Raw genomic sequence first — 27,467 nt, forward strand, 5'->3', positions numbered from 1 at the left:
AGAGATTGACTTGGTCATATCTTAACACTCAATTTGAGAAGGTCACCATAACCCATCAAAATGATATTTAATGTGTTGATATCTAATTTTTAGCTTGGCATTATTCGATTCTGTAGTGCATCCATCAATGTAGAATAGAGGTGGAGAGGGTTTAGCAACTTTAAATTCCTGGGTGTTATTATTACAGAGGTCCTGTACTGGACCCAGCATGTAAGTGCAATTGTGAAGAAAGTGCGACAGCACCTTTACTTCTTTAGGAGCCTGCAGAGATTCAGCATAATATCTAAATCTTTGACAAGCTTCTATAGAAGTTTAGTGGACAGTGCCTGCATTACAGCCTGGTATGGAAACACCAATGCCTTTAAACAGAAAATCCTACAAAATGTAGTGGATTCGGCCCAGTACATCACGGGTAAAGCCCTCCTAACCATCAAGCACACCTAGATGAAATGCTGTCAGAGGAAAGCAGCACCCATCAGAGATCCCCACCACCCAAGCCCTGCTCTTTTCTTGCTGCTGCCATCGGGTAGAAGAAACAGCAGCCTCAGGACTCACACCACTGGGTTCAAGACCAGTTTCTACCCCTCAAGGCTCTTGAGTAAAAGGGGATAATTACACTCACTTGCCCATCCATTGAGATGTTCCCACAACCAATGATCTCACTTTAAGGACACCTTATCTCATTATCTCATATTCTTGCAAATTTATTGCTATTTATTTATATTTGCATTTTCACAGTTTGTTGTCTTCTGCACTCTGGTTGATCTTTCATTGATCCTGTTATAGTTACTATTATATAGATTTGCTAAGTATGTCCACAGGAAAATATGTTGACATTTATGAACTTTGATAATAAAATTTACTTTAAACTTTGAATTTCCAGTTGACCATCATTCAATTAACAGTTGGTTGTTTGGGATCAATATTTTTGTTAATTGATTTGATTTAAATAAAGGCAGAATTTGGAAAAATTAAGGACAATTACTTTTTTCCCATGTGGATGGTTCCGCATGCAGAAAGATAAAGTTTAAACAAGGTTTCACAAGATAAAATTGACAGTGGGCTGGGACATTTTCTGATTCCAACTACCAATCAGAATTCAGAATCAGGTGTATATACAATCCTGAAGTTCATTTTCTTGCAGGCATACAAAGCAACAGAATAGAGTTAATGAAAAACTACATGCAAACAAAGACCGACAAATAATCCATGTGCAGAAGGAAGACAAACTGTGCAAATACAAAAAACAAATAATAGCAATAAATAATAATATGGAGAATTGTAACATGTTGTAGAGTCTTTGAAAGTGAGTCCAAAGGTTGTGGAATCTTTTCAGTGTTACAGTGAGTGAAGTTATGCTCGCTGGCTCAGGAGACTGATAGTTGAAGGGTAATAACTTCCTAAACCTGGTGGTGTGGCACCTAGGGCTTACTGAGATATTTTGTAAACTGTGTTGTTTAATGGCAGTAGCATAGGACAATACATGAAAATACAAAATTAAATTCTGAAAGAAGTAAGTTACAATAGGAAGCTTGAAAAAATAAGTAAGTAGTTCAAAAAGGAACAAAGAGTGAGGTAGTGTTCATGGGTTCGTGATCTGTCTGTCCTGTTGTCTGTACAGTTGTATATTTAGAGATGTTCTGAAGAACATCTTTTTGGAGCAATTGGAGAGAATCTGAGTGTTTGGGCTATTTGAGCCCCTCATTGACAAATATTTATTTATTTGTTCATTAAGACACAGTGTGGAATAGGCTCCTCCGGCCCTTTGAGCCAGGCCACCCAGCAATCCCCCTATTTAATCCTAGCTTAACCACAGGTCAATTTACAATGACCAACTAACCTAGCAATCGGTATGTCTTTGAGTTCTGGAGGGAAACTGGAGCACCCGGAGCAAATCCACAGGGAGAACTCAGTCCAGGGAGCGACGGGAATTGAACCCGGTGTGCTGGTACTGTGAAGTGTTGTACTAACCCACCATGCTACCATGCCATCCCTTACAGAAGGAAAAAAGAAAATTCATACTGAAAAGGATTTGGAAAAGCAACCCATTAATCTAATCCGTCCAAACACAAGAAAAAAAACACTTTGGTTTCTCAGCACATTGGTCCTCCTCATCTCAAAATGTAGAAACATGAATCTTTCTTGGGATTGTCATTAATCTTGTTTTAATTCATCTTGATAGTTAGAGACTGCTTTAGTTCATATTCTCTGTCAGAGTATGTGCAGGTACTTCATACCCCGTTGACTGAAACTTTAAATGGGATACATCGCTCAGACAGGCTGAATTGAGCTTGTCATACAATCCTGGGTACTGGCAATTAGGACAAAAATGTTATGCATTTGCTAAATCCCACTTGTGCCCACTGGAGTCAAGCACAGTGTCATGTACGATCTGGATCACATCTATGCTACTTTAACGCTGTCTTTAAGTCATTCCACAGCAGCTCATACTTTACAATTGCCTGACAAGGCTACGAATAAACTTGCCTCTGTCACTTATTTCACAGGAGAGCAACAGTATCCAGTGGCTCCGCCGGTGTACGGCTGCCACAACTCAACAGACAGTTGTGCTGGGAGCCAGGCCCTGCTGTTAAGGTCCCCGTACAACAGGTAACGTCTTTACACCACTTCTAAGCTGGATGAGAAAGTTTTGAGGAAGTATGTTGTGTCGCTGCTTTTGATCTTTGTAAGACACAGATTTGGCTACTCCGTGTAATAGGGGTTCCCAACCTTTTTTATGCCACGGACTCCTACCACTAACTGAGGGGTCTGTGGACCCCTGTTTGGGAAGCCCTGCTCTATAAGGACTACATTTGCAGACATGTACACTCCGTCTGGAACTAAACAAGTACATAACTGAAAGGGCAAATCTCAGCCTTCACCTTTCTGTATGTCAACAAAGGAAAACAAATCTTTAGAGTCACCTTTCATCTTTAACCCATGACCTCTAGTCTCAGCCAAACTCAGTGGAAGACGCCTGCTTGCATTTACCTTGTGTTCTGTGTTGTTCTGCTGGGCATTGTGGGCATGCTATGTTGGCACTGGATTGTGTGGTGACTCTTGCAGGCTGCCCCCAGCATGTCGTTAAGTCATAGAGTCACAGAACATTACAGCACAGAAATAGGCACTTCGGCCCATCTAGTCCATGCTGAACCATTAATCTGCCTAATGTTATCGACCTGCACCCACACCATTGGCCCTCCATATCCCTCCCATCCATGTATCTATCCAATTTTTTCTTAACTGTTGAGATCAACCCAACATCCACCACTTCAGCTAGCATCTTATTCCACTCTCTCACCACCCTTTAGGTGAAGAAGATCCCCTTCATGTTCCCCTTAAACATTTCACCTTTAACCTTTAACTCATGACCTCTAGTTCTAGTCTCATCCAACCTCAGTAGAAAAAGCCAGCTTGCATTTACCCTATCTATACCCCTCAAAATTTTGGATGTGCCTGTCAAATCTCCTGTCATTCTCCTAACCTATTCAACCTTTCCCTATAACTCAGGTCCTCAAGACCTAGCAACATCCTTGTAAATTTTCTTTGCACTCTTTCAATTTTATTGATATCTTTCCTGTAAGTAGGTAAAACTGTAGCTACAGTTTCGGTAGTTTCCAAATGAGGCCGCACCAGGGTCAGGATTCGGCAATAGTTTCTAGTGACAACAAATTCTGGAAAATGAATAAATATTATTCTACAGAAATCACAATTCCAGTAAAATTCCTTTTTGCTCATTTACTTATTTCATCTCAGGTTTCATCCTCTTTCTAATTATAGGTAAGGATGCTCTGCAGGACCCTGAAGGGAGTGCTTGTTTCAAACATAGAACAGTAGGAACAAGACCTTTGACCCACAATGTAGTGGAAAACTAATCAACCTGAGAAGAACCTAGTCCATTCTGCCCGCACATGGTCCACATCCCTCCATTCTCCGCATAGTCACGTGCCTGTAGAGTAATGGAATGGGTGACGGATGACACATATTGTTCGTAATAGACACTGATCTACGTAATTCACAAGCACCATCATTGAGTTGTTATGCTCACTTTAACAGATGATGTCTCGCGTAATGGGGTCAGCGTAAGGCAACTGCTTTTGGTTTGTTCGTAATGGAAGTAAAGGGCTGCAGTTTTTGCATGTAAAATCCTACATGCCTATCCAAGAGTCTCTGGATAGCCTCTATCACGGAGGTTGATAGGTTTTTAGTTAGTAAAGGCACCAAAGGTTATGGGGAGAAGGCAGGAAGAGAGGTAAGTAATTGTTATGTATTACTGTGCATTGTCAGGTATCACAGCATTTCCTCATCAGGTCTGCACCTCAAAAGTCCTCTGAGTTTGAGATGTTTCTCTCAGAAAGTTTCAGTTGTTAGCTGAGTGCCAAGACGAGGTAGCAGATTCTGCCCTGGGAATTAGCTGCACTGGGTCTCTATGTCCAACATGCTCGAGATCTCTAGTTGACACTGGCTCACAGTCCAGCAATGCTTGATGTTAAAATCCTAACATCCGTTTTTGCAAAAAAAATCTCTGTGATCTGCTCCAGCACTACAACGTCTCTGAGCTCCTGCAAATTCTGCCCTCTTGATCAGGGCCCATTCACCATCAGATGAATGGCCTCATTTCACTCTGTGAGATTTACTGACGCAACAAGATCATTTTACCACTGGCAAGCACGCATCAGCTGTCACCGTCTGGAATTCCCTGCCCAAACCTATCCAGCTTATCATCTACTTCCTCTTTTAGGATGCACCTTAAAACTAACCTCTTTGAGAGTACTGACCTAGTTTGTAGAACATGGATCAGTACAGTACAGGAACAGGCCCTTCAGCCCACATATTTCCTCCTCACAAGTCTCAGAGTCTCTTCATTTGCTTGATCACACTCTTGTCAAGGGTTTTGGGCTGTCTCATTCGGCGATCTTAGCCAAGTACTAGTCGAGACAATATGTCAGGAGTTTGCTGTGATCAGTACAGAAGGGTCAAATCAACGACTTTAGTGAACAGAAAGCAATCTCTGGCAAACATTTACCTTCACATACTGTCAAAGTTCAAATTGTTTATTATCAAAGTACATATTTCATTTTCTTGTGGACATCTCCCCTTGGGTCAAGGGCCTGATGTTTGAGGGGTAATAACTGTTCCTAAACCTGGTGGTGTAAGTCCTGAGGCTGCTGTACCTTCTTTCTGATGACAGCAGCCCAAAGAAGGCACGATCTGGATGGTGGAGATCCCTGATGATGGATGCTGCCTTCCTGTGACAATGCTCCATGTAGATGTGTTCAATGGTGGGGAGGGCTTTGCCCGTGATGGACTGGACTGTATCCAGTGCTTTTGGTTGGATTTTCCATTCAAGGGCATCGGTGCATCCATACTAGGCTGTGATGCAGTGGTTCGGTTTACACGCCACCACACATCTATAGAAGTTTGTCCAAGTTTTAGATGTCATGCTGAATCTTCGCAAACTCCCAAGAAAGTAGAGGTGCTGATGAGCTTTCTTCATAATTGCACTTATGTGCCAAGCTCAGGACAAGTCCTCGAGGAATTTAAAGTTGCCAATCCTCTCCACCTCTGACCCTCCAATGAAGACTGGCTAATTGACCTCTGGTTTTCTCCTCCTGAAGTTAATAATCAGCTCCTTGGTCTTGCTGATAATGAGTAAGAGATGCTGTTGTGTTGTTGCTGTCAAAGTCTTCTGAGCAATGATTGTTGTTATTTCAGCCCCATGAAGGGTGTAAAATGGTTATCTCTTTTACACCCAATTCCATTAGGTCAAAACCATTGATAACTTATTACTTCTCTACATCTCCTGCAACAATATACTGCCTTCTTTCTATGCTCTTCACTCAAGACTGTTTGTCCAGCCCCAGAGTCAGCAGATTGAGTTTTGGTAGCAGAGGGATCTTGGGGTCCGAGTCCATAGGACACTCAAAGCAGCTGTGCTGGTTGACTCTGTGATTAAGAAGGTATACAGTGTATTGGCTGTCATCAATCAGGGAATTGAATTTAGGAGCCGAGAGGTAATGTTGCAGCTATATAGGACCCTGGTCAGACCCCACTTGGAGTACTGTGCTCAGTTCTGGTTGCCTCACTGCAGGAAGGATGTGGAAGCCATAGAAAGGGTGCAGAGGAGATTCACAAGGATGTTGCCTGGATTGGGGAGCATGCCTTTCTCGGCCTTTTCTCTTTGGAGCGGTGGAGGATGAGAGGTGACCTGATAGAGGTGTACAAGATGATGAGAGGCATTGATTATGTGGATAGTTAGAGGCTTTTGCCCGCGCTGAAATAGTTGCCACAAGAGGACACAGGTTTAAGGTGCTGGGGAGTAGGTACAGAGGAGATGTCAAGGTTAAGTTTTTTACTCAGAGAGTGGTGAGTGCGTGGAATGAGCTGCCGGTGGTGGAGGTGGAAACGACAGGGTCTTTTAAGAGACCTTTGGATAGGTACATAGAGCTTAGTAAAATAGAGGGCTATGGGTAAGCCTAGTAATTTCTAAGGCAGGGACATGTTCGGCACAACTTTGTGGGCAGAAGGGCCTGTATTGTGTTGTGGGTTTTCTATGTTTCTGTGTATCAATGGGGTCAGTGGAAACAATACAAGGATTTTCCTTGATTAAGGAAAATATTCCCTTATCAGCTAGTGCAAATTTTGTTTTCGTGCTCACTAATGTTTGTATTTAACTTCTGACCCTCTGAACCCTGTGAACTAATAGCATTCTGCTATCATTTATTGGGATACAGTGTAGAATTGACCCTTCCAGCCCTTCGAGCCATGCCGCCCAGCAATCCCCCGATTTAATTTGAGCCTAATCACAGGGCAATTTACAAGGAATAATGGACCTACCAACTGGTAAGTCTCTAGACCATGGGAGGAAACCGGAGCACCCGGAGGAAATCCACTGGGGTGAACGTACAAACTTCTTACAGGCAGAGGCAGGATTTGAACCTGGGCCACCTGTACCAAAAAGCATGGCGCTCAGCGCTACTGTGCCGCTCCACTAGAATCTTGTTGTAACAGCTATTAATAAAATCAGAACCCAGTAAGTTGCAGAAATATACTGGAATGCAGTATGAATTGACAGAAACGTGCGGTTATGGCCCAAGTATAGAGGGAGAGACACTGAAGTGGATGAATAGTACACTGACATTTAATAAGAACTGTGCAGAATTAAAGGAAGGAAAACCAATAAACACTAGGCTGGTAGAGCCATTAACTAAAACTCTCAAAGTGAAAGCTGACATCAACAATGCAGCTTGTGAGCAGTAACAATAGTAACTAAATATCACTTTTTTACAGCGTCAATCTAAATCTTCCATCCCAGAAAAAGGACAAAAGTAAATAAGGAGCTTTGACTTTTGGTCAACACTCAACAAGACTGAAAAGAGAGGAGGGGGGTTAAATACCACCACAACGGCTAGAATGTGCATCCTCACGAGTGTGATTGCCGACCCCATTCTGCATCCCGCCTGCAGAGGCACCCAGACCCCACAGTAGAGTCTATGGTTGTGGCAGGAATACAGTTAACAGCAAAGCAGGCACAATTTTATCTCTAGTCTTGGTGATGACTTATTAACAAAGATGTCCATGGGGTCCTCAACTACCATGATGAGGCCACTCTCAGGTTGGAGGAGCAACACCTCATATTTCATCTGGGTAGACTCCAACCTGATGGCATGAACATCAACTTCTCTAACTTCTGGTAATTTTTCCCTTCTTCACCTCTCTTTTCCCATTCCTAATTCTGGTTCTCCCCTTATTCCTTGCCTGCCTATTACTTCTCTCTAGTGCCCCTCCTCCTTTCCTTCCTCCCATGGTCCACTCTACTCTCCTCTCAGATTCCTTCTTCTTCAGCCCTTTCCCTCTTCACCTATCACCTTCCGTATACTTACTTCATTCCTCCCTGCCTCAGGCTTCCAACTTCCTGCTCACCTAATTTCACCTATCACCACTCCTTTCCCTCCCCCACCTCTTTTTCTGGCTTCTTCCCCCTTCCTATCCAGTCCTGATGAAGGGTTTTCGCCCATACATCAACTGTTTATTCCTCTCCAGAATTTTTGCATCGTTGCTCTGGATTTCCAGCATCTGCAGTATCTCTTAAGTTTAGAATTTTTTTTCCAAATTCAGCATCCCGAGGACAAGGTGACATTGCCTGTTTATTCACTTCTGTAGATGCTGCCTGACCTGCTGAGTTCCTCCAGTATTCTGCGTGTGTTGCTTTGGATTTCCAGCATCTGCAGTATTTCTCATGCGTATGGCTAATTTATTTTTATTCTTTACCATTCATAGTCATTCAGTTCAAGGGTTGACGTAAAAGTCCAGATCGATACTTGAAGGTACGCCAGGCTTCCTTATACCTCTCGTATATGTGCAATCCAGAAAATGACAGGAGAAGGAATTTCATTTCCGTAGCACCTTTCCAATCCCCGATAGTGGAGTGAACTGTCCAGTTGAGTATGACGTTGCCCTAAGGGGTTTTCATTAGTGGGTCGTCAGATGGCTGCAGAGGCTGATCCGAGATCCATAAACTCTGAGGGAATTCCAGACCTTGCAATCATGCTGCCTTCAGCACCTGCTGATCGCCGTGTGACTTAACCCGGATGTTGGGGTAGATTCCCTAGACGGAGAATGCCTGTGCGTGACTTTGTTAAATGTTGGGAGGCTGATGCATGAATAGCCGCTACACAGCCCTTGCTAGATCGGGGCCAGGGGCCGGTGGCACGGAGTGCAAGACAACTGGGGACCCTGCACTGCTGCAGCCTTCACCACTGTTCTGATGTGGCATCATTTTCCACCACTGAGGTCTTAGATCACTCTTTGTCTGGAACCTTGACCTTGCTGCCATGGGTGATCCTACCGTGAGCTAAGCGCCGGATGGCTGAACTCCAGACAGCATCACTCTTGAGCTCTCAGGAACTCACAAGTCTCTCCAGGCGATGATCCTCAGAGAAGCCAAATCCCAATACTTGAGAGCTGAAGCACTACTTTAGAAACACAGCCGCTCCTGCATTGAAGAAACGTGGAGGACACTTTGAACACAGCAAGTTCTCACAAGCAAACAAGTGATAATAGTCAAATTCCCTGTATTGGTGACATTGATGTAAGGTAAATCGTAACCAAGTTAGTAGGCGAATGTCCCATGCTTGTCTTCACCATACTCCCATGAAAGGAATGAACAAGGACGTGTATAACACATCTCCGACAGTACAGAGCCCTCATAGTCTCCACTGAACAGCAGCAGGCATCCAAGTTTCTGCGCTCCACTTCCCCAGGATAAGGGTAGCTGTCATTGTCCCCTTAAGATTCAGTCTACCAATTATTGCCTGCCGCATTCCCTCATTGGAAGTCTGTCCTTAAAGGCCTTGTGCTGAGCACTCAGTGCTCGATCATAAGAGTTCCATGTCTAGTATTGCTGCTTCTGGTTTAGCCTTTGGATTTTGTTTGTGTTGTCTTGTTCATTTTGAGATGAGTTTATTCCAGACCTCAGAGTTAGTTCCAGACCTTACTCTACACTTGGGTTCACCATCATCCATTCCTCTCTCTTTACAGTTTCTGCAAGGACAAGATCGTTATGCTTAGGTCTCCAGAATGGAATCTGAGCCATTGATCTGCTAACTCAGAGATAGGCATGCTACCAATGGAATCATGGCTATCGAGGCTCAAGGAATTATTTTGCTGTTTAGCTGTGATAAATATAATAATGATGTTAATTCAAGGAACAACTCAAGCTCTCTTGCAGTCCTGTATGCAGCTTGTCAGGTCAGGATCATTATTGCAACCACTGTGGTTTATAATAGCTTATATTTGGGGAACTATGGTAATATCTGGCATTGCGGTACTATTTCTGGTACTCTGAAGCTGTGCTCTCTAGTGTAGACTCTACCACTATAGGAAATATCCTCTCCACAACCATACGATCTAGGCTCAGAGCCATTAAACACTCCATATACATTAACCTCTTCACTCCCATAATCAGTCTCATAAACTTCTAGTACCCAGTATTTCCATTTGCTATTGGAAAAAATATCCAGACAATTAATTCAGAAGGATGAGTTCAATTCCCATCCTGTCTGAATATAGAACATTGAATATTACAACACAGTACAGGCCCTTCAGCCCACAATGTCGTGCCTATCTTTCAACCTCCTCCAAGATCAATCCAACCCTTTCCTCCCACATAACCCTTGATTTTCCTATCATCCATGTGCCTACCTAAGATTCTCAGGTGTTCCTAATGTATCTGCCTCTAGTACTACCTCTGTCTCCACATTCTACCAAACACCATGTAAAAAGCCTACCTCTGACTTTCCCCTAAACATTTCTCCAAACATTTTAAAATGGTGCTCTCTTGTATTAACCATTTCCACTCTGGGAAAAAGTCGCTGGCTGTCCAGTTTATCTATGTCTCTTATCATCTAGTACTCTTCTATCAAGTCTCCTCATCCTCCAAAATGGAAAACCCAAGCTTATTCAACCTTTCCTAATAAGACATGTTCTCCAGTCCAGGCAGCATCCTGGTAAATCTTCTCAGCACCCTCTTGAAAGTTTTCATGTCCTTCCTATAATGACCTGACTAGAAATGACTACTCCAACTGTGGTCTAACTAGAGTTTTGTAGAGCTGCGGTATTATCTTATTGCTCTTGATCTCAGATTAATGAAGGCCAATGCATCATACACCTTCTTCGGCAACTTTGGCCACATCTATGGATGTGGACTCCAAGAATCCTCTGCTTCTCCACACTGCTAACAGTCCTGCCATTAACACTATATTTTGTCTTCAAGTTCAACTTTCTAAAGTATATCACTTCACACTTTACTGGATTGGGCTCCACCTGCCACTTCTCAGCCCAGTTCTGCATTCTTTCAATGTCCCATTGTCACCTATGACAATCTTCTACACGATCCACAATGCCACCAACATTCAGCTGCAAAGTTAAATCAAAGAAATTGAACAAGACAATGAATTAAATAATATCTAAGTTAATTACATCTATTCTGATCCAGGGTGTTGACCTAGAACTTCGGCAATTACTCTGTCCCCACATATTCTTCTCAACACACTGAGTTTTTCTGGCAAATTGCTTGTGACTCCAGATTCCAACACCTGCAGTGTCTTGCATCTCAATTAAGCATGTCTAGAATTTTAATGAAAGAATCTTTGTAATAGTAATCATAAAAATAGTACGTTCTCACAAAAGCCTATGTGCTTTACTGATGTCCTCTAAGGAAGGAATTCTGGGAATCTTGACCAGTCCTTCTACATGCAACTCCTGATCCACTAATGTGGTTGGCTTTTTAGTGCCTCCTCAGTTCAGGGGCAATTGAGAATAGACAATAGATACTGCCATTACTGTGATACATTTATTATCAAAGTATGTATATGTCACCATATACGATCCTGCGATTCATTTTCTCGCAGACATTCATGGTAGAACAAAGAAATACAATAGAATCAATTAAAAAAACACTACACGCAAATAAAGACTGACAAGCAACAAATGTGCAAAAGAAGACAAATTGTGAAAGTACAGAAAAAACAACAACTAATAATAATAATAAATAAATAAAACCGTGAGCATGAGTTGTAGAGGCCTTGAAAATGGGTCCATAGGTTATGAAATCAGTTGAGGTGAGTGAAGTTATTCACTCTGGTTCAGGAGCCTGATGTTCGTAGGGTAATAAATGTGTTAGTTCTAAGGCTTCTGTCCCTCCTTCCCAATAGCAGTAGCGAGAAGAGAGCATGGCTTGGATGACTGAGGTCCTTGATGATGGATGCTGTATCTCTTGCGGCAGTGCTCCTGGTAAATGCACTCAGTGGTGGGGAAGGCATTTCCTGTGATGGGCTGGGCTGTTTCTGACATTTTGTGTAGAATTTTCCGTTCCTGGGCATTGGAGTTTCCATACCAGGCCACGATGCAACCAGTCAGGATACTCTATCATCTTGCACCTAAGAATCTGTGAAATGGGAATCGTCATGCTCAGGAATAGGAGGAGGAACAACCTCGTTTGTGAAGATTGAACAAATGGTCTAATTGCTGTGAGTTGTCACATCACATTCATTGGATATATCTAACAAATAAAAACACGAACAACCCCGTTTGATGTTCGACCTTAATCCACCAGTCATTAAGATCACGCCTGTTATTTTACCAGTGCTATCCCCATTACATCCTATCTCCTTAATATCCTGACCCGTGTTTCCAATCAGCATAACTCTCCAGGGTAGAGAACTTCAGAAGTTCACTTCCCCCTGATGAACAAACATATCCTCATCTCGGTCCTATAGGACCTTGCCCCCACCACACCATTCTGAAACCGCACTTCCTGGAATGAGTGTCATACCACTAGGGAATCCTCTCCCTTGCTCATCAGTCGAACCCTTTAGGAATTTTTGAATGTTTCAGCACAACAAAGCCCAGTGAAATGAACATGTCCAAAAATACTTTGAGTACATGTGCCGTCGACGTCAAGGGAAGGAGATAATGATGTAATAAAGGAAGGAAAGAAGCTTATCAAGATGGACGGTGTGTAGTAGGTTGATGACAGGGAAGCTTTTGAAGCTGGTCCTGGTGAAAAGTGGACATAGTCTCCCACAGAATCTATAAATATGACTTACAGAGTAATCTCAAATGTAACAACTCATCCAAGCAGCGACTCGAGTGACCTTCTCGACAGGATACAGTACCTGGGTAGAAAGGGAAAACATTTTGTTTTAAATGCAAGCCATGGATCCTAGCCAAGGGTGAAACAGTTCTGGAAATCACAATGGAAATTAAATTAAGAAAATTGTCTCACCGCTTTTGTTTTCTCTGCAGAAAAGAAAAAGCTAAAGCGTGTTGTGGGGTCAGTGGAAAATCTGGCACCTAGGAAAAACATTGAGTGTGTTTGCTTTAGTAGTGAATTTTAGAATATAATAACTCCCTGCATTAATCAACTTTCAACTGGATAACAGAAACTATTGTTCTTAGTTGGAAAGAGGTTTTCCCCAATCCCCCTTCTGCCTCTAAAATTGAGCTGTGTGTTTTTGTTTTAATAAGCTGTTGCAGGATTAGGATCAGGGTTCGGGATATATTGTTGAAAGGTAGTACTGTTATTAGAGCTTGGGTTACATTTGAGGATTAGGAATTCATTTTACAATTGGACCTAATTTTAGGGATGGGATATTTTATTGCCTCTCTGTTTAATGTACTTCTCACGATTGCTGTTATTACTGGAATAGCAGCGTAAGTGGCTTCTGTAGAGCACAGGCTTAACATGGAGGCGGGGGGGGGGGTCACAATTAAGTATAGAAGTGAAAATGAATTAACGGAGCTTGTGAAGTATTTGAACTCATGGCTTCCTTCAAAAATTAAATACACCCCAAATTATTTTTGCTATTTTGTTTTAAATGATTTGCATTAACCCAAGCATGAAGGGCATAGACAGGGTGAATACACTCTCTCTTTCTTTTCCTAGGGCTGGTTTGGTGCAGCATTTTCTCACAATATACGAAAACTCCAGTGAACTGTCAGGTCAGCAGGGAAGTTCACTGGCTGCAGTCTACCATCACTGCAGGACTTGCATATGTCCAGGGCAAAAAACAGTTATTGCAGACACAACCTACTCTGCAACCTGCCGTTTCCAAAAACTCCCTTCTGGAAATGCTTTAGGGCTATTAAAACAAAAACTTCACACCATCTTAAAATTTCATCCTCCAGGTAGTTAATCTGATTAACCATGCTAATTAGGCTCCACCCCCACCTCCTCTATCTACCCCATCACCACACTGCAGTGTAAACACTTTAAACCACTTTTTGTAATGCTGTTTACATCGTAAATGCACGCTTGCCTTTGTGTTTAAGTACATTTTATTCCTTTTCTGTAATATTGTTTCACTGTACACATTAAGCACATTTATTTAATGTGTACAGTGTAACAATATTACAAAAAGATAAGAGACATCTTGGGAATCAAAGTTGGTGGTGAAAAGATCAATAATTTCAGATATGCGGTTGACTCTGTGTTAATTGCAAGTACGGAGGAAGAACTACAAAACTTAATTGATATAGTTATTGAAGAAAGTGTTGGCGTGTGGCCTAGGGGGCAAGGCATCAGACTAGTAACCTGAAGGTCACTGGTTCGAGCCTCAGCTGAGGCAGTGTGTTTGTGTCCTTGAGCAAGGCACCTAACAACACATTGCTCTGCGACGTCACTGGTGCCAAGCTGCTTGGGTCCTAGTGCCCTTCCCTTGGACAACATCGGTGGCGCAGAGAGGGGAAGGCCTGCAGCTTGGGCAACTGCCGGTCTCCCATACAACCCTGCCCAGGCCTGTGCCCTGGAAACTCCAGGCGCAGATCCATGGTATCTCAAGACTGATGGATGCCACCACCATTGAAGAAAGTGTAAAAATGGGACTATCTATCAATTGCAAAAGGACAGAATGTATGGTGATATCAAAAAAGAAGGAGAATCCTATCTACAGGCTGAGAATAAACAGGGAAGACATAAAGCAAGTACAGAACTTTTGCTACTTAGGAAGCTGGGTGACATCAGATGGCAGGTGCGACCATCAAAAGAAGAGTAGGGATGGCCAAAGACACCTTTTACGAGAATGAAGAGCATACTGACCAACACTAAACTAGGCATGACAACCCACCTCAGAGTACTGAAATGTTACGTTTATCCAGTTATGTTATATGGCTCAGAATGCTGGACAATGTCTAGTAACATGAGGAAATGAATTGAAGCAGCAGAGATGTGGTTTTTGAGGAGGATGCAAAGAATATCATGGATGAAACGAATATCTGATGAGGATGTCATGAATAGAGCAAACACAAAAAGAGAAATAGTCTATGAGATCATGAAAAGGCAACGTAACTTCATTGGACATGTGATTAGGAAAGAGGAATTAGAACGCATGGTAATTATGGGAAAGATTGAAGGCAAGAAAGCAAGAGGAAGGCAAAGACAAATGATGATAGAGACAGCAGCCAGAGAACTGGAAATGAATACCAATGAATTGATTCACTTGACCTGAAACAGGAGTGTGTGGGCCATGGCAGTCAAAGCTCAAATGGGCACGGCACCTGATGACGATGATGATGATTCCTTTTCTGTCCTTTAACCCCTAACTTTATTAGCTTTTTTATTTATACATAATTCTCGATTCTTCATAATTGTTGAATGTGTTGTGTTTTGTTGCATATCATGCCCTGACTGACACACCACAGCAAATTCCCAATACATGCACAGGTATGTGGCAAGATTGAACCTTGAAGGACTAAAGGGCATAGGTTTAAGGTGAGAGGAGAAAGATTTAATAGGAACTCGTGTGACTATTTACACAGTTCACATATGGAATGAGCTGCCAGAGGAAGAGGCTGAGGCAGCTTTAATAACTTTTAAAAGATAGTCGGACAGGTACATGGATAGCAGAACAGTCGGGTTTCGCTGTTACAGAATCTGTAAACCAAATGTTTGCTCCCATATTCCAAATACAAAGGGGTTAGCAGGTTAATTGGTCACAGGGGTGTAATTGGATGACACGGGGTCATTGGACTGGGAGGATCTGTTACTATGCTGTATCTCTAAATAAGTAAAAGTGAAGGGTTTAGAAGGTTATTAGCCAAGTACAGACAAATAGGACTACCTTAGATGGATCAGCATAGACCAGTTGAGCCAAAGGGCCCATTTCCAGGCTGTATGAATCCATGAATCTATGTCTTTTTAGGGTCTGGGCAGGGCTGATTGACTACATCAGATTAAATGCTAATTGGAGACAACGTGAAAAAATTTCCAGAGCTGTTAAAAGAGAATAGGAATAAGATTGATTGGACTGGGTCCCTCAAGGTGCTAGCATTAGGCTGAAAGCTCAATAACTTGTGATTCTAATTAACTTCCCTGCTGGACATTATGGCAGTTTTGGGCCCCTTACAAGAAAGGATGTACTGACATTGGAGAGGATCCAGAAGAGGTTCATGAGAATGATCCCAGGATTGAAAGGATTAATGTATGAGGAGTATTTGATGGTCCTGGGCCTATATCACGGGAGTTTCCTATAGTGGAGGACATGGAGAAGATGTTTCCTATAGTGGAGGACATGGAGAAGATGTTTCCTATAGTGGAGTTTAGGACCACTGGCTACAACCACAGAAAAGGAGAATGCCCCTTCAGAACAGAGGAGAAGAGGAACTTCTTTAGCCTGAGGGTGGAGAATCTATGGAATTCATTGCCATAGACAGCTGTGGAGGCCAAGGCATTGGGCATATTCAAAGCAGAGGTTGATAGGTTCTTGATTAGTAAGGGCATCAAAATTATGAGAATGGGGAATGGTAGCAGAATGAGGTTGAGAGGGATAATAAATCAGCCATGATAGAATGATGGAGCAGGCTCAATGGGCTGAACAACTTAATTCTACTCATGTCTTATGGACTTATGTACTCTCATGGGGGTATTTGATGGACATTTAGACAGGCTTCTCCATGATGTAAGCTTTTGCATGTTTAAATCCAGGCCAGAATGAAAAATAAAGTGGTTCCCTCATGAAGAATATAGAGAGGAAAATCCTGGAAGCACTCAACAGATCAGGGAGCATTTATGGAAAGAGAGACAAAATTGATGCGACGAGAGGTTGGACAAACTTGGGTTGTTTTCTCTGGAGCAATGGAAGCTGATTTAGGATTATGAGAGGTATAGAAAGAGTAGATAGACAGTGTATTTCTCCTAAGTTTGCAATTCCTAATAACAGAGGCCATCCATTTAATGTGAGGGGGCTAAATTCAAAGAGGATGTGGTGGGTAAATTTTTGCATGGCAAGTGGTGGGCTGCCTGGGGTGGTGGTAGAGGCAGATACATTAGGGACTTTTAAGAAATGTTTGGATAAGCATCTGACTGCTATACCGCAAGAAAAAATAGCCCAGACCCAAGCTATGAAAGTCACAGTCGACTACAACGCAGCTTGTCTTCTGCTGAGCGAACACTAGGGGACAGTAGCAACTCCAGCCTGGATGCCCTGGTGCACTGCCTCCCAGTGGAATGCACCGGCTCCAACACTCATGTCCTGGCGGCTGAAATCAGGCAACACCACGGCTTGAGGCCTAGTCTTCGCATATACAAAATAGCAAACACATATAAGATATCAGAGAAATACAACCACGCAAAGAAAAATATACATTTGAGTGAACTGGCAGTAAATGTTACATTATGTGGTGTGTTAAGTTTCTAATGACAACAGACGTCCAAAATGTCTCGCACCATGGAAGAAAATCAGTTGAATCAGATTTATTAAAGCTGACTTATATGAAATGAAACTTGTTGATTTGTGACAGCAGCACAGTGCAAAGACATAAAATTACTATAAATTACAAAATAAATAATTAGTGCAAAATAAAAGGAATAATGAGGTAGTGTTCATGGGTTCATGGGCCGTTCAGCAATCTGATAGTAGAGAGTAAGAATCCATTCCTGAATTATTCAGAATTGGAATCAGGATCAGATTTATTATCTCAGACGTACTGAATGTTGTGAAATTTGTTGTTTTGCAACAGTAATAGGCCTTTGTTTGTCAGGGTTGACCATGGATGTTGTGTCCCGGCTGTCTAGATACACAAGTCTGGGCAGTACAATATGGAGAGCAAGCTGTTGCCCATGCAGCAAGTGTCTGATGAGCCCAAAGGAACGGCAGAGACCGATACAGTTTGGCACCAGCAGCATCGCAGGAGTTGCCAGTCGGCACTGAATTCAACATAGGGCTGCTTGAGGGACTTCAGTTTCAGATGTTCCCTTGGGGGTTTATGCTCAAAGCCCTCCCCATGAGTGGGTATAGCCGCAAGACAGCAGAGGTTTGAGATCAAAGTTTTCCTTCTCCTTGAGCAGCTGACGAGCCTCATTTGCCCTAAGTGACTGGTTTTAAGACACCGTTAACCCGCCTTTGTCCTTTCTCTTGTCAGTAGAAATTGTTCCACCGGGCTTAGTAGCTAAGCCACACGTGAAGGCCAAGAGCTGGACTTGGTTGTCAGAGGCTTTTGAGAAGCACATCATTGGGGTCTTATCCCCATTAACATCTCCGGCTATAAAAACCTCAAGGATCTGTTTGTCAGCAGCAGTACATAAGATATGTATACGATAAAAATTAAATAAATAGTGTAAAAAGAGAGTAAAAATAGTGAAGTAATGCTCATGGGAGCATTGTCCTTTGAGAAATCTGTTGGCAAAGGAGAAGATGCTGTTCCTGAAATGCTGAGTATGTCTTGAGGCTCTTGTACTTCCTTCTTGATGGTAGCAATGAGAAGAGGGCACACTGTCACACAGTCATGAGTGTAGAGGAAGTGGAACCGCAGTCTAAGCATGCGACCTTGAGGTGCGCCAGTGTTGATTGTCAGCGAGGAGGAGAGAAGGGGGAGAAGCTATTCCTGAATCATTGAATGTTCCTCTCCAGGCTCCTGGATCTCCTCTCTGATAGTAGTGATGAGAAGAGAGACGTTTAACCAGGTTTTCCATGTTGTTAAAGTTTTTCAGTGATCAGTGTGGAGTCCATGAAAGCACTGAGGTTAGAGTAACTGTAAAAACAAGAGGGTAAAGATCTGATGAGTATGTGTACTGGGTAAATGAAAACAAAAAACCTAACCCCTATCAAGATTGTGGGTGAGACAGTTATAAATGAAATGTCAGAACGAGAGAAGGTGATGGAAAATCTCCTGCAGCAACTGTGTCAGCCTGGCACCTCCCAATAAAGCACCAAATCGGGTTCCTGAAGGAATTAATTACAGGAGCATTAGAAGAAGAATTTGTGGAATGGCAGAGTTTGTGGCACGGACCAGCACGGGGAGGCAGCTGCTGATGGGGAGAAACTCCAGGAGACTTTAATAATTTGCGAGCCTGATATAGAGGAATCGCTGTGGCAGAATAAAAGAAAGGCAGACACGATAATGGATAACACTGTCGAAAGATGCTGATGTATGCGAGGCGGAGTTTGTCTGAGCACTACATTATTAAAGGTAAACGGCAGTGGAGGGGTCCCCTGCATTCCAGCTCATCTCCTGTGCCCTGCTGGCTCAAACTGAAACTTTCTCTTTAACTGATGGTAGAAGGGGTAGAGTCCTTGGCTATGAAAATAGCAGGTACTGCTTCCATTCATCACACCTCTGTCGCATTTCTCTTGCTTTTGTCAGACCAGGCGGGGCTTGGCCATCCATCAGCGGCCACCTTGGAGTTTGCGGTTCAGGAGTTTACAACTATCAGCACTTTTTTTTCTTCCCTGCACAGGCATCACTCATGTTCCTCAGGGTTACCTCATTTGTCAGACCTCTTCTGCATTCCACCATTTTTATGTTTTAAACCCCCTCCCTCTCTGCCTCTTCTTTTGCTGCATACACACACAAACTCTTACATACATTGATGCAAAGACACTCATATATGTTCTAAACAGATTCACACACATGCACACAGGAGCATACACACACACACACACACACACACACACACACACACACACATACACACACACACACACACACACACGCACACACACACACACACACACACGCGCGCACACACATACACACACACACACACACACACACACACACGCACACACACACACGCACACACACACACACACACTCACACATGCACACACACACACACACACACACACACACACACTCACACATGCACACACACACACACACACACACACACACTCACACACACACACACACACACACACACACACACTCACACATGCACACACACACGTACACACACACACACACACACACACACACACACACACACTCACACATGCACACACACACGCACACACATACACACGCATGCACACAGGAGCATAAGCATACACACACACACACACACACACACACTCACACATGCACACATACGCGCGTAAACAAGAGAAAAACTGCAGATGCTGGAAATCCAAGCAACACACACACAGAATGCTGGAGGAACTCAGCAGGCCAGGCAGCATCCATGGAAAAGAGTACAGTCGATGTATTTCGGGCTGAGACCCTTCATCAGGACTTCATCAAGACTCACACACATACACACTCATGCACTTCCTAACAGTGATTCCTCAGACAGGTCACATTTGCCTTTGTTAACACATCAATCTTCAATTCTCTGCAGAAGTATTGACTTAACATTGAAACTGGCCTGCCTTTGAAGCATTGGACTGTAGTATTGTAGAAAGTGCCTGGTTTTAAGCTAAGTTGAGCTGGGTTCTGAATGCCAGTTACCCTTACAGAATCTCAGAACTGTTATAATGAAGATGGATGCTATTTGGCCTATCAAGTCCATGCCAGACGCTAGAGGCACAATCGATCACTGCAAAGCTGAACTCTGTGCGAAAGGGACGGAGGTTTGTTAAAGGTGATAGGGACATAGTCAGCAGATTTGGGGATAAACTCTTATGTTAGCATCCACCCCCGGTTATTCAATGTTTTCTACTGCGGCAATGTCTGTACATAAGGCTTGAATGAATGAGCTTATGTAACAAAGGGAAATTATTGCAAAGATGCACACGTGGAGGGGTGTTGGTAAAAAAAATGAAGACAAGAAATGACACTTCATTATACCCAACAATTTATGCAAAATAGTTTGCAGTATGATGGTGGTTGTCAGTCATATCCGCCAATGACAGGAATCCTGTGTGGGAGAGTTTTTAAAGTGGAAGGGCCATTGCACTGGGACAGTTCCACTCTCTTGACCTCAGAAGTCTGGGTCCAGTCATCACAACTGGGGTCTTCCTGGGTACCATGACATCTTCTGAACCTCATGTCCTTTGCTCTCCACAGAGGTTACTGCCTTCCTGGCCATTGGATCTCACTGTAGACCTCATCTGCCCAGTCCACCAGAGATGACTTCTCCATACTAGAATAGTATGTCCCTATCTCACCAGGTTATGAGGCCCACTGACTACCTCCACCTGGTTTATCCCACCTGTCGAAGGATCGTACTTGAGTGAATATACAGCTGGGCTTTTGTGCTTTTCCAAAGCAAATCCAAACAACCTATAGCTTCCTAATTTAAGTACAGGACATTCTCATCAAGATGTCCTCATCCACGGGATGGATATTGACCAGATCCCAAAGCAGCAGCTCCTGAACATGGTGTGCCCACCTTTCCGAAATCTCTGTCCCATCATTCCCTCTGGCTCTTTTTGGAAAAGTTGACAGTTTAGAAAGGTGAGCTTTGTGCCACAGGATCCAGCTCTGATGAACTGGGGAGAGGCAACCAAAGCCTGATCACAGCTCCGGGCAAGTGGCAGATGGAATGGGATCCTGAGGAGTACGAGGTGATACGCTTTAATGCCCTTGTGAATTTTGAGCAATAGTGTACAAGTCCAAGTATTTCTGAGGTTACAGAGAGAGAAAATAATTTGGTGAACACAGCATTTTTGTCTTCCTCAAGGATCAACTTTGTTCACCATATGCAGTACATTTACACATGTTACGAATTTGCTGCGGTGTGTTGGTCAGGGTACAACATGCAACAAAGAAACAACATTCAACAATTATGAAGAATAAAGAAGTACATAAAGTTAGAGAGTAAAGTAAGGATAATGAATAAAATGTGCATAAATACATAAATACCAGCATATACTGTATTTACTATGTCAACAGCATTATAAAAAGTGGGTAATAGTGTTAACAGTGCAGTGATGGGGTTACTAGATAGAGGGGGTGGGACTAACTGGGATCAGATTATCTGCTAAAGGGATGAAATTCTTAAGCTGGCATGAAGTTTTCAGAAGGGAGCTTCTGGAAAAGGAAGTTTTTTTGCAGGGTGGGTAGTGTTCGTAATGATTTTCCTGCCCACATTTTTGCCCTTAACCCCTCCCTTTGCCAGAGCTCGTAATATCAGAGCAGGGAAGTTATGGTACAACTTTATAAAGCCTTGGTTCAGACACAGCTGGAGTACGGTGTGCAGTTCTTGCTGCTACGCTATAGGAAGGGTGTGACTGAGAAGACCCACTAGGATTTTCAGTGGGAATGGAGCCTCCCTTTTCTGAGAAGAGTCTGGAGTGATGGAGTCCATTTTCAGAAGAGGCTGAGGGGGAACTGTTAGTGGCATAAAAATTATGAGGAGCATAAATGTCAGAAAATGGTTCTCCCTCATAGTAGAGGAGTTGGTATAGATTTAGGGTAAAGTTTAGAGGGATTCTAAGGTGGAATTTAATTTTTTTCAGAGGAGGATTTTGGAATGCTCCATCTGAGGAGGTGGTGAAGTACTCTCACAATATTTAAGTATCTGGATGAGCTCTTGAAACACCAAAGCTTTGAAAGCTAAGAACAAAAAGCTGTAAACGGCGTTAATATCAATGGCAGTGGGGGGGGGGGGGGGGTTGATGGTTAGAATACACATGGTGGGCAGGAGGGCCTGTTTTTCTTTCAGTGTTTCTAGGGTAGTGCAGAGGGTGGCATGGAAGGATGGCACTTAGCGTGGCATTTTACAGTGCCAGTGATCCTTCCACTGACTGTAAGGAGATACTCTGTGTGACCCCATGGGTTTCCTCCGGGTGCTCCAGAGTCCTTCCACATTCCAAAGACATAAGGGTTAGGGTTAGTAAGTTGTGGGCATGCTATATTGGCGTTGGAAGCGTGACAACACTTGTGGGCTGCCCCCAGCACTTCCTCGGATTGTGTTGGTCATCATGTGTCTTGATGTTTCAATTTTCATGTGATTAATAAATCTAATCTTTAATCTTAAATTTATGATCAAAGTACATTGACGTTACCATATACTACTCGGATTCATTTTCTTGAAAGCTTTCACAGGAAATTAAAAGAAATACAATATAATTTATGTGTATGACATGATGGCAGTGTAGGGTAGAAGTTATTCTGTTGGTCTGGGTGATTTCAGAAGCCTGGCATTGGAGATGAAGCTACAATACTCAGTTTCCTTCTATAGCATCTTTTCACTGAGTGTAATGCAATGGTCAATATAAACCCGATAAACTAGCTATTGGCTTCTCTCCATATTCTTCGCTCTAGTAAACAGATGATGTTACAACCTTCTATGCATTCCTACTACCTGTTCTGTTCACATCAATGGGCTTTTCTTTTGTCAGGACCATTTTACTTTACAACACAGAACGCAGAGCAGAACAGCACAGCGCAGGTCTTTTGGCCCATGATGATATGCTGATCTTTTAACCTACTTGATGATGAGGGATCTATAGATGTGGATTGCAAGATCCCTCTGATCCTCCATACTGCTAAGAATCCCACTATTAAGACTGTATTCTGTCTTCCAAGGTTTTACATTCTAAAGTGAGTCATTTCACACTTTTTCAAGATTGAACTCCACCTGCCACTTCTCAGTCCAGCTCTCATCTGATCAATGTATAAACTAGGACATGTTCTGCCTTGCTCTCCTCCATAGTTACCTGTGATGTTTTACACCCAGCTGAGAGATTAGATATTAAATCTATCTGTCTGTCAGCTAGGTGCAAAAACATCGAGGCAGTTAACATCCAGATAGCTGTCCATTTATCTTTCATCCATACACCTGGCCAAGGGTGTCTTGAATGTCCTTAATGTATCTGCCTCCAACACCATCCCTAGCAGCGTCTTCCATGCATCCACACTCTCTGTGCATAAAAACTACATCTGAATATTATTATTCAGTATTCAATAGTGCCAGTGTCCATTGGTAGCATTCTTACTCTGAATCAGATGTTTTGGGGGTTCAAGGTCTACTCCAGGTATACTGTACTGTGAGTGGCGTTGTTGCAAAGTTGCTATGCATATTAATGGCGTGGTTAAGAAGGCATGCAGTGGATTAGTCGGTGGACTGAGCTCAAGAGCAATGTTGCAGCTCGATGAAACTACGCTGGGAATACTGGGTTCAGTTCTGGTCCCCTCATTATAGGAAGGATGTGGGAGCTTTAGAGAGGAGATTTACCAGGATGCCGCCTAGACTGGAGACCAAGTTTTAGGGGGATAGGTTAAGCGAACTGGGGCTTTTCTCATTGGAGTGAAGTAGGGTGAGAGGTGACTTTATAGAGGTGTACAAGATGATAAGGTCAAGTGGACAGCCAGAGACTTATTTCCAGAGTAACTCAAGGAGGCATAATTTTAAGATGATTGAAGGGAAGTGTAAGGGGGATATCTAAGGTAGGGTTTTTTACATAGAGAGTGGTGGGTGCGTGTAATGGTGGTAGAGACGGATACATTAGGGACACTTAAGAGACTCTTTGTTAGGCACATGGATGATGGAAAATTGAGAGCTATGTGGGAGGGAAAGGTTAGATTGATTTTAAAATTGGTTAAATGTTAACAGAACATTGTGGGCCAAAGGACCTGTACTGTGCTATACTGTTCTATGTTCTGAGTTCATCTCCAAACTAAAATAATGAATAACAAATTATTTGTTTATTATTACATTGCAGTTTGTGATAGTTCCTGTGTGCAGGCTGGCTGCCGTGTTTTACATTATAATATTTAATTCATTTCATAAGCAGTAAAATACTTTATTATGACAAGGTTATGAAGGGTGCTTTAGAAATGCAATGGTAAAAGCCTTGGTGGTTGTGAATTAATATTGTAAGGTTGCTTGATCTGTTTTTCTTAACACCTTATCCATAAATTTAAGATTTAGGGATTAAATTTTACAGCAAAAACTGAGGGGGCCCAGAGGAGGTTTATGAGAATGAGTCCAGGAATGAAAGGGTTAACATATGAGGAGTGTTTGATGGCTCTGGGCCTGTACTCGCTGGGATTTAGAAGAATGGGGGGCGGGGTGGAATCTCATTGAAATCTATTGTATATTAAAAGGCCCAATAGAGTGACCTTAGAGAGGATGTTTCTTATAGTGGAAGTGTCTAGGACCAGAGGGCATGGGCTCAGAAAGACATGAAACTGTGCAATTAGTTGCCACATACAGCTGTGGAGGCCAAGTTATTGTGTATATTTAAACTGAAGGTTGATTGGTTTATGATTAGTAAGAATGTCAAAGGTTACATCAGGGGTTCAAAAGATTTTTTATGCCATGGACCTCTACCGAAGGGTCCACAGACCTCAGGTTGGGAACTCCTGGGTTATAGAGAAGGCAGGAGAATGGGTTGAGAGGGACAATAAATCAGCTATGATGGAATAGTGGAGCAGACTTGATGGGCCAAATAGCCTAATTCTGTTCCTATATTGTATAGTATTAAGATGCACGTCCAACAGAGTGATCAGTGTTTAGCTTGGGAGAGCTTCTATCTTCCACACTGAAATTCTTCCCCCAGATACATCTCCTTCACCAGCAGGAAAAGGAGCAGACAGATGTCACACGCGCACAGGCGCACACATTGACAGTGTGACTGCATTGACTCCAGCTGCCTTTCAGGCACATGTCAGCTAAATTAAAAAAAAATTATTTTTCAAAGCTACTGGGTTCTTACCCAAGAGTTTTTCATGTAATGGTAGACGCTGTTATGTCTGTTCTGTGAAAAAGAAGCACATCAACCTTGACAGAGTTCCAAGTTATAAAATAAAGGAAGAGGTCAGCCCTGGGGAATTCTGAGAAAATCGGACATGATATTATATTAATGTATTGCAACACCAAGTTAAATGCCTCCAAGAATCTTCAAACATACACAATTAGCTATTTTCTGTCCACTCCCTTTAAAGAATTTAATCTTTTGCAAGTTATACTTTGACAGAAAAGTTTGAAAATTAATCCAAGCAATGGCTTCTTCAGAACAGTAATGAGGATTTGATTCTAGACAGAGCCTCATCACTAACAAGTGAAGCCAAGGTATTTAGCTGGCTTATTGAACTGATGGTTAAAATGTCCAGTACATCATTATCACCATGGTTACCAGAGACATTTTATCTGGAGGAGTGATGCCTATTAACATTTTTCCCAGTTGTGCGTTAATCAAGAAAGCATCGCCAAAGACAAACTTGTCATTTAGTAGCCAATATTGGAAAAAAGTACTTCAAACACACTTTGATTGCAATTGCAATTCATGAGCATAACATCATACTATTTTTGGCTGGCCCATGGGATAAAACAGTTTCTGTCGTGTGGAGAGAAGGAGCATGGCCCAAAGATGTCAACAAGTTTTTGCAGTGTGATTCATCTGGTGAGAATCACCCTCTGCTGACAGAAGACATTGGATGTCTAATGGTGGTTCTGCATCCTCAACGTGGGAGGGAGCCGTGTATGGGAATAGTCATTACAGCATGAGCCTGAAGACCATTGCATGATCCTTGGGTTCAACCGCATGAGAACATGGGAGCAGTACAGGCCATTCAGCCTTTTGAGCATCTGTGAACAGACACTCAGTGGCCAAAATCTAATCAGCCAATCATATGGCAGCAACTCAGAAAAGCATGCAGACCTGGTCAAGAGATTCAGTCGTTGTTCAGACCAAATATCAGAAATGGGAAGAAATGTTTTCTAAGTGACTTTGGCTGTGGACTGATTGAAGGTGCCAGATGGGGTGGTTTAAGTATCTCATAAACTACTGGCCTGGGATTTTCACACACAACAGTCTCTAGAGTTTACAGAGAATGGTGCAAGAAACAAAAAACATCCAGAGAGCAGCAGTTTTGTGGATGACAGCGCTTTGTTAACAAGAGAGGTCAGAGGAGAATGGCCAGACTGGTTCAAGCTGACAGGAAGGTGGCAGTATCTCAAACAACCATGCTTTACAAAAGCAGTGTGCAGAAAAGCATCTCAGAGTGTACAATATGTCAAACCCACAGCAGCAGAAAACCATGAACATGCACTTGGTGTCCACTTTATTAGGTACAGGAGGCACCTACTGAAGTGACTACTGGGTACATTTCTGGTTTATTTTAGTCTACATGTGCTCGCCTGATTCTCTTCACCCTCAGGTTTTCTGTTTCCTAATAAAAGAAGTTCCTCAGCCTTGAATAAACCCGAAAGTTAAGTCTCCACAGTTCTCTGGTAGAGAAGTACAAAGATTTATGACCCTCAGAGAAAAAAAAATCCTCATCTCAGTCTTAATTAGTCAATCACTTATCTTGATACTATACCTCTTAATTCTATCTGTCTTCATCAGTGGGTGTATGCTCTCAGTAATAGCCCTGTCAACACAGAACATAGAACAGTACAGCACCGTTTGGCCCCTCAGTTTGTCTCAAGCTTTAAATCTATTCCAAGATCAATCTAGCCGTTCCCTCCCACACAATCCTCCACTTTTCATTCATCCACGTGCCTGGTTCTTAAATACTCCTCATGTATCTGCCTCTACAGTGTGAGGTTTTGCACTTTGGTAGGGCCAACCAGGGTAGATCTTACACAGTGGCACTGGGGAATGTGTTAGAACAAAGGATCTGGGATTACAGGTACATAATTCATTGAAAGTGGCGACACAGTTAGATGGGGTTGTAAGGAATGCTTTTGGCACATTGGGCTTCATAGATCAATATACTGAGCTCGGAAGATGGGATGTTATGTTGAGGTTGCCTAAGACATTGGTGAGGTCTAATTTGGAGTATCGTGTGCAGTTTTG

At 42.7% G+C, this 27,467-nt stretch overlaps 1 protein-coding gene across 2 annotated transcripts in view; it reads left to right on the top strand.

Annotated features, from left to right (window-relative positions):
* Positions 1-27,467, top strand: part of LOC132397398 (Wilms tumor protein homolog) — a 144,424-nt gene that overhangs the window by 43,313 nt on the left and 73,644 nt on the right. For both annotated transcript variants that reach the window (XM_059976119.1, XM_059976120.1), the window contains exon 3: positions 2,508-2,610. In XM_059976119.1, the coding sequence (XP_059832102.1) occupies positions 2,508-2,610 (103 nt within the window). The remainder of the gene's footprint in view (positions 1-2,507; positions 2,611-27,467) is intronic.

The sequence above is a fragment of the Hypanus sabinus genome, chromosome 7, assembly GCF_030144855.1.
Source record: "Hypanus sabinus isolate sHypSab1 chromosome 7, sHypSab1.hap1, whole genome shotgun sequence".
NCBI classification, from domain to species: Eukaryota; Metazoa; Chordata; class Chondrichthyes; order Myliobatiformes; family Dasyatidae; genus Hypanus; species Hypanus sabinus.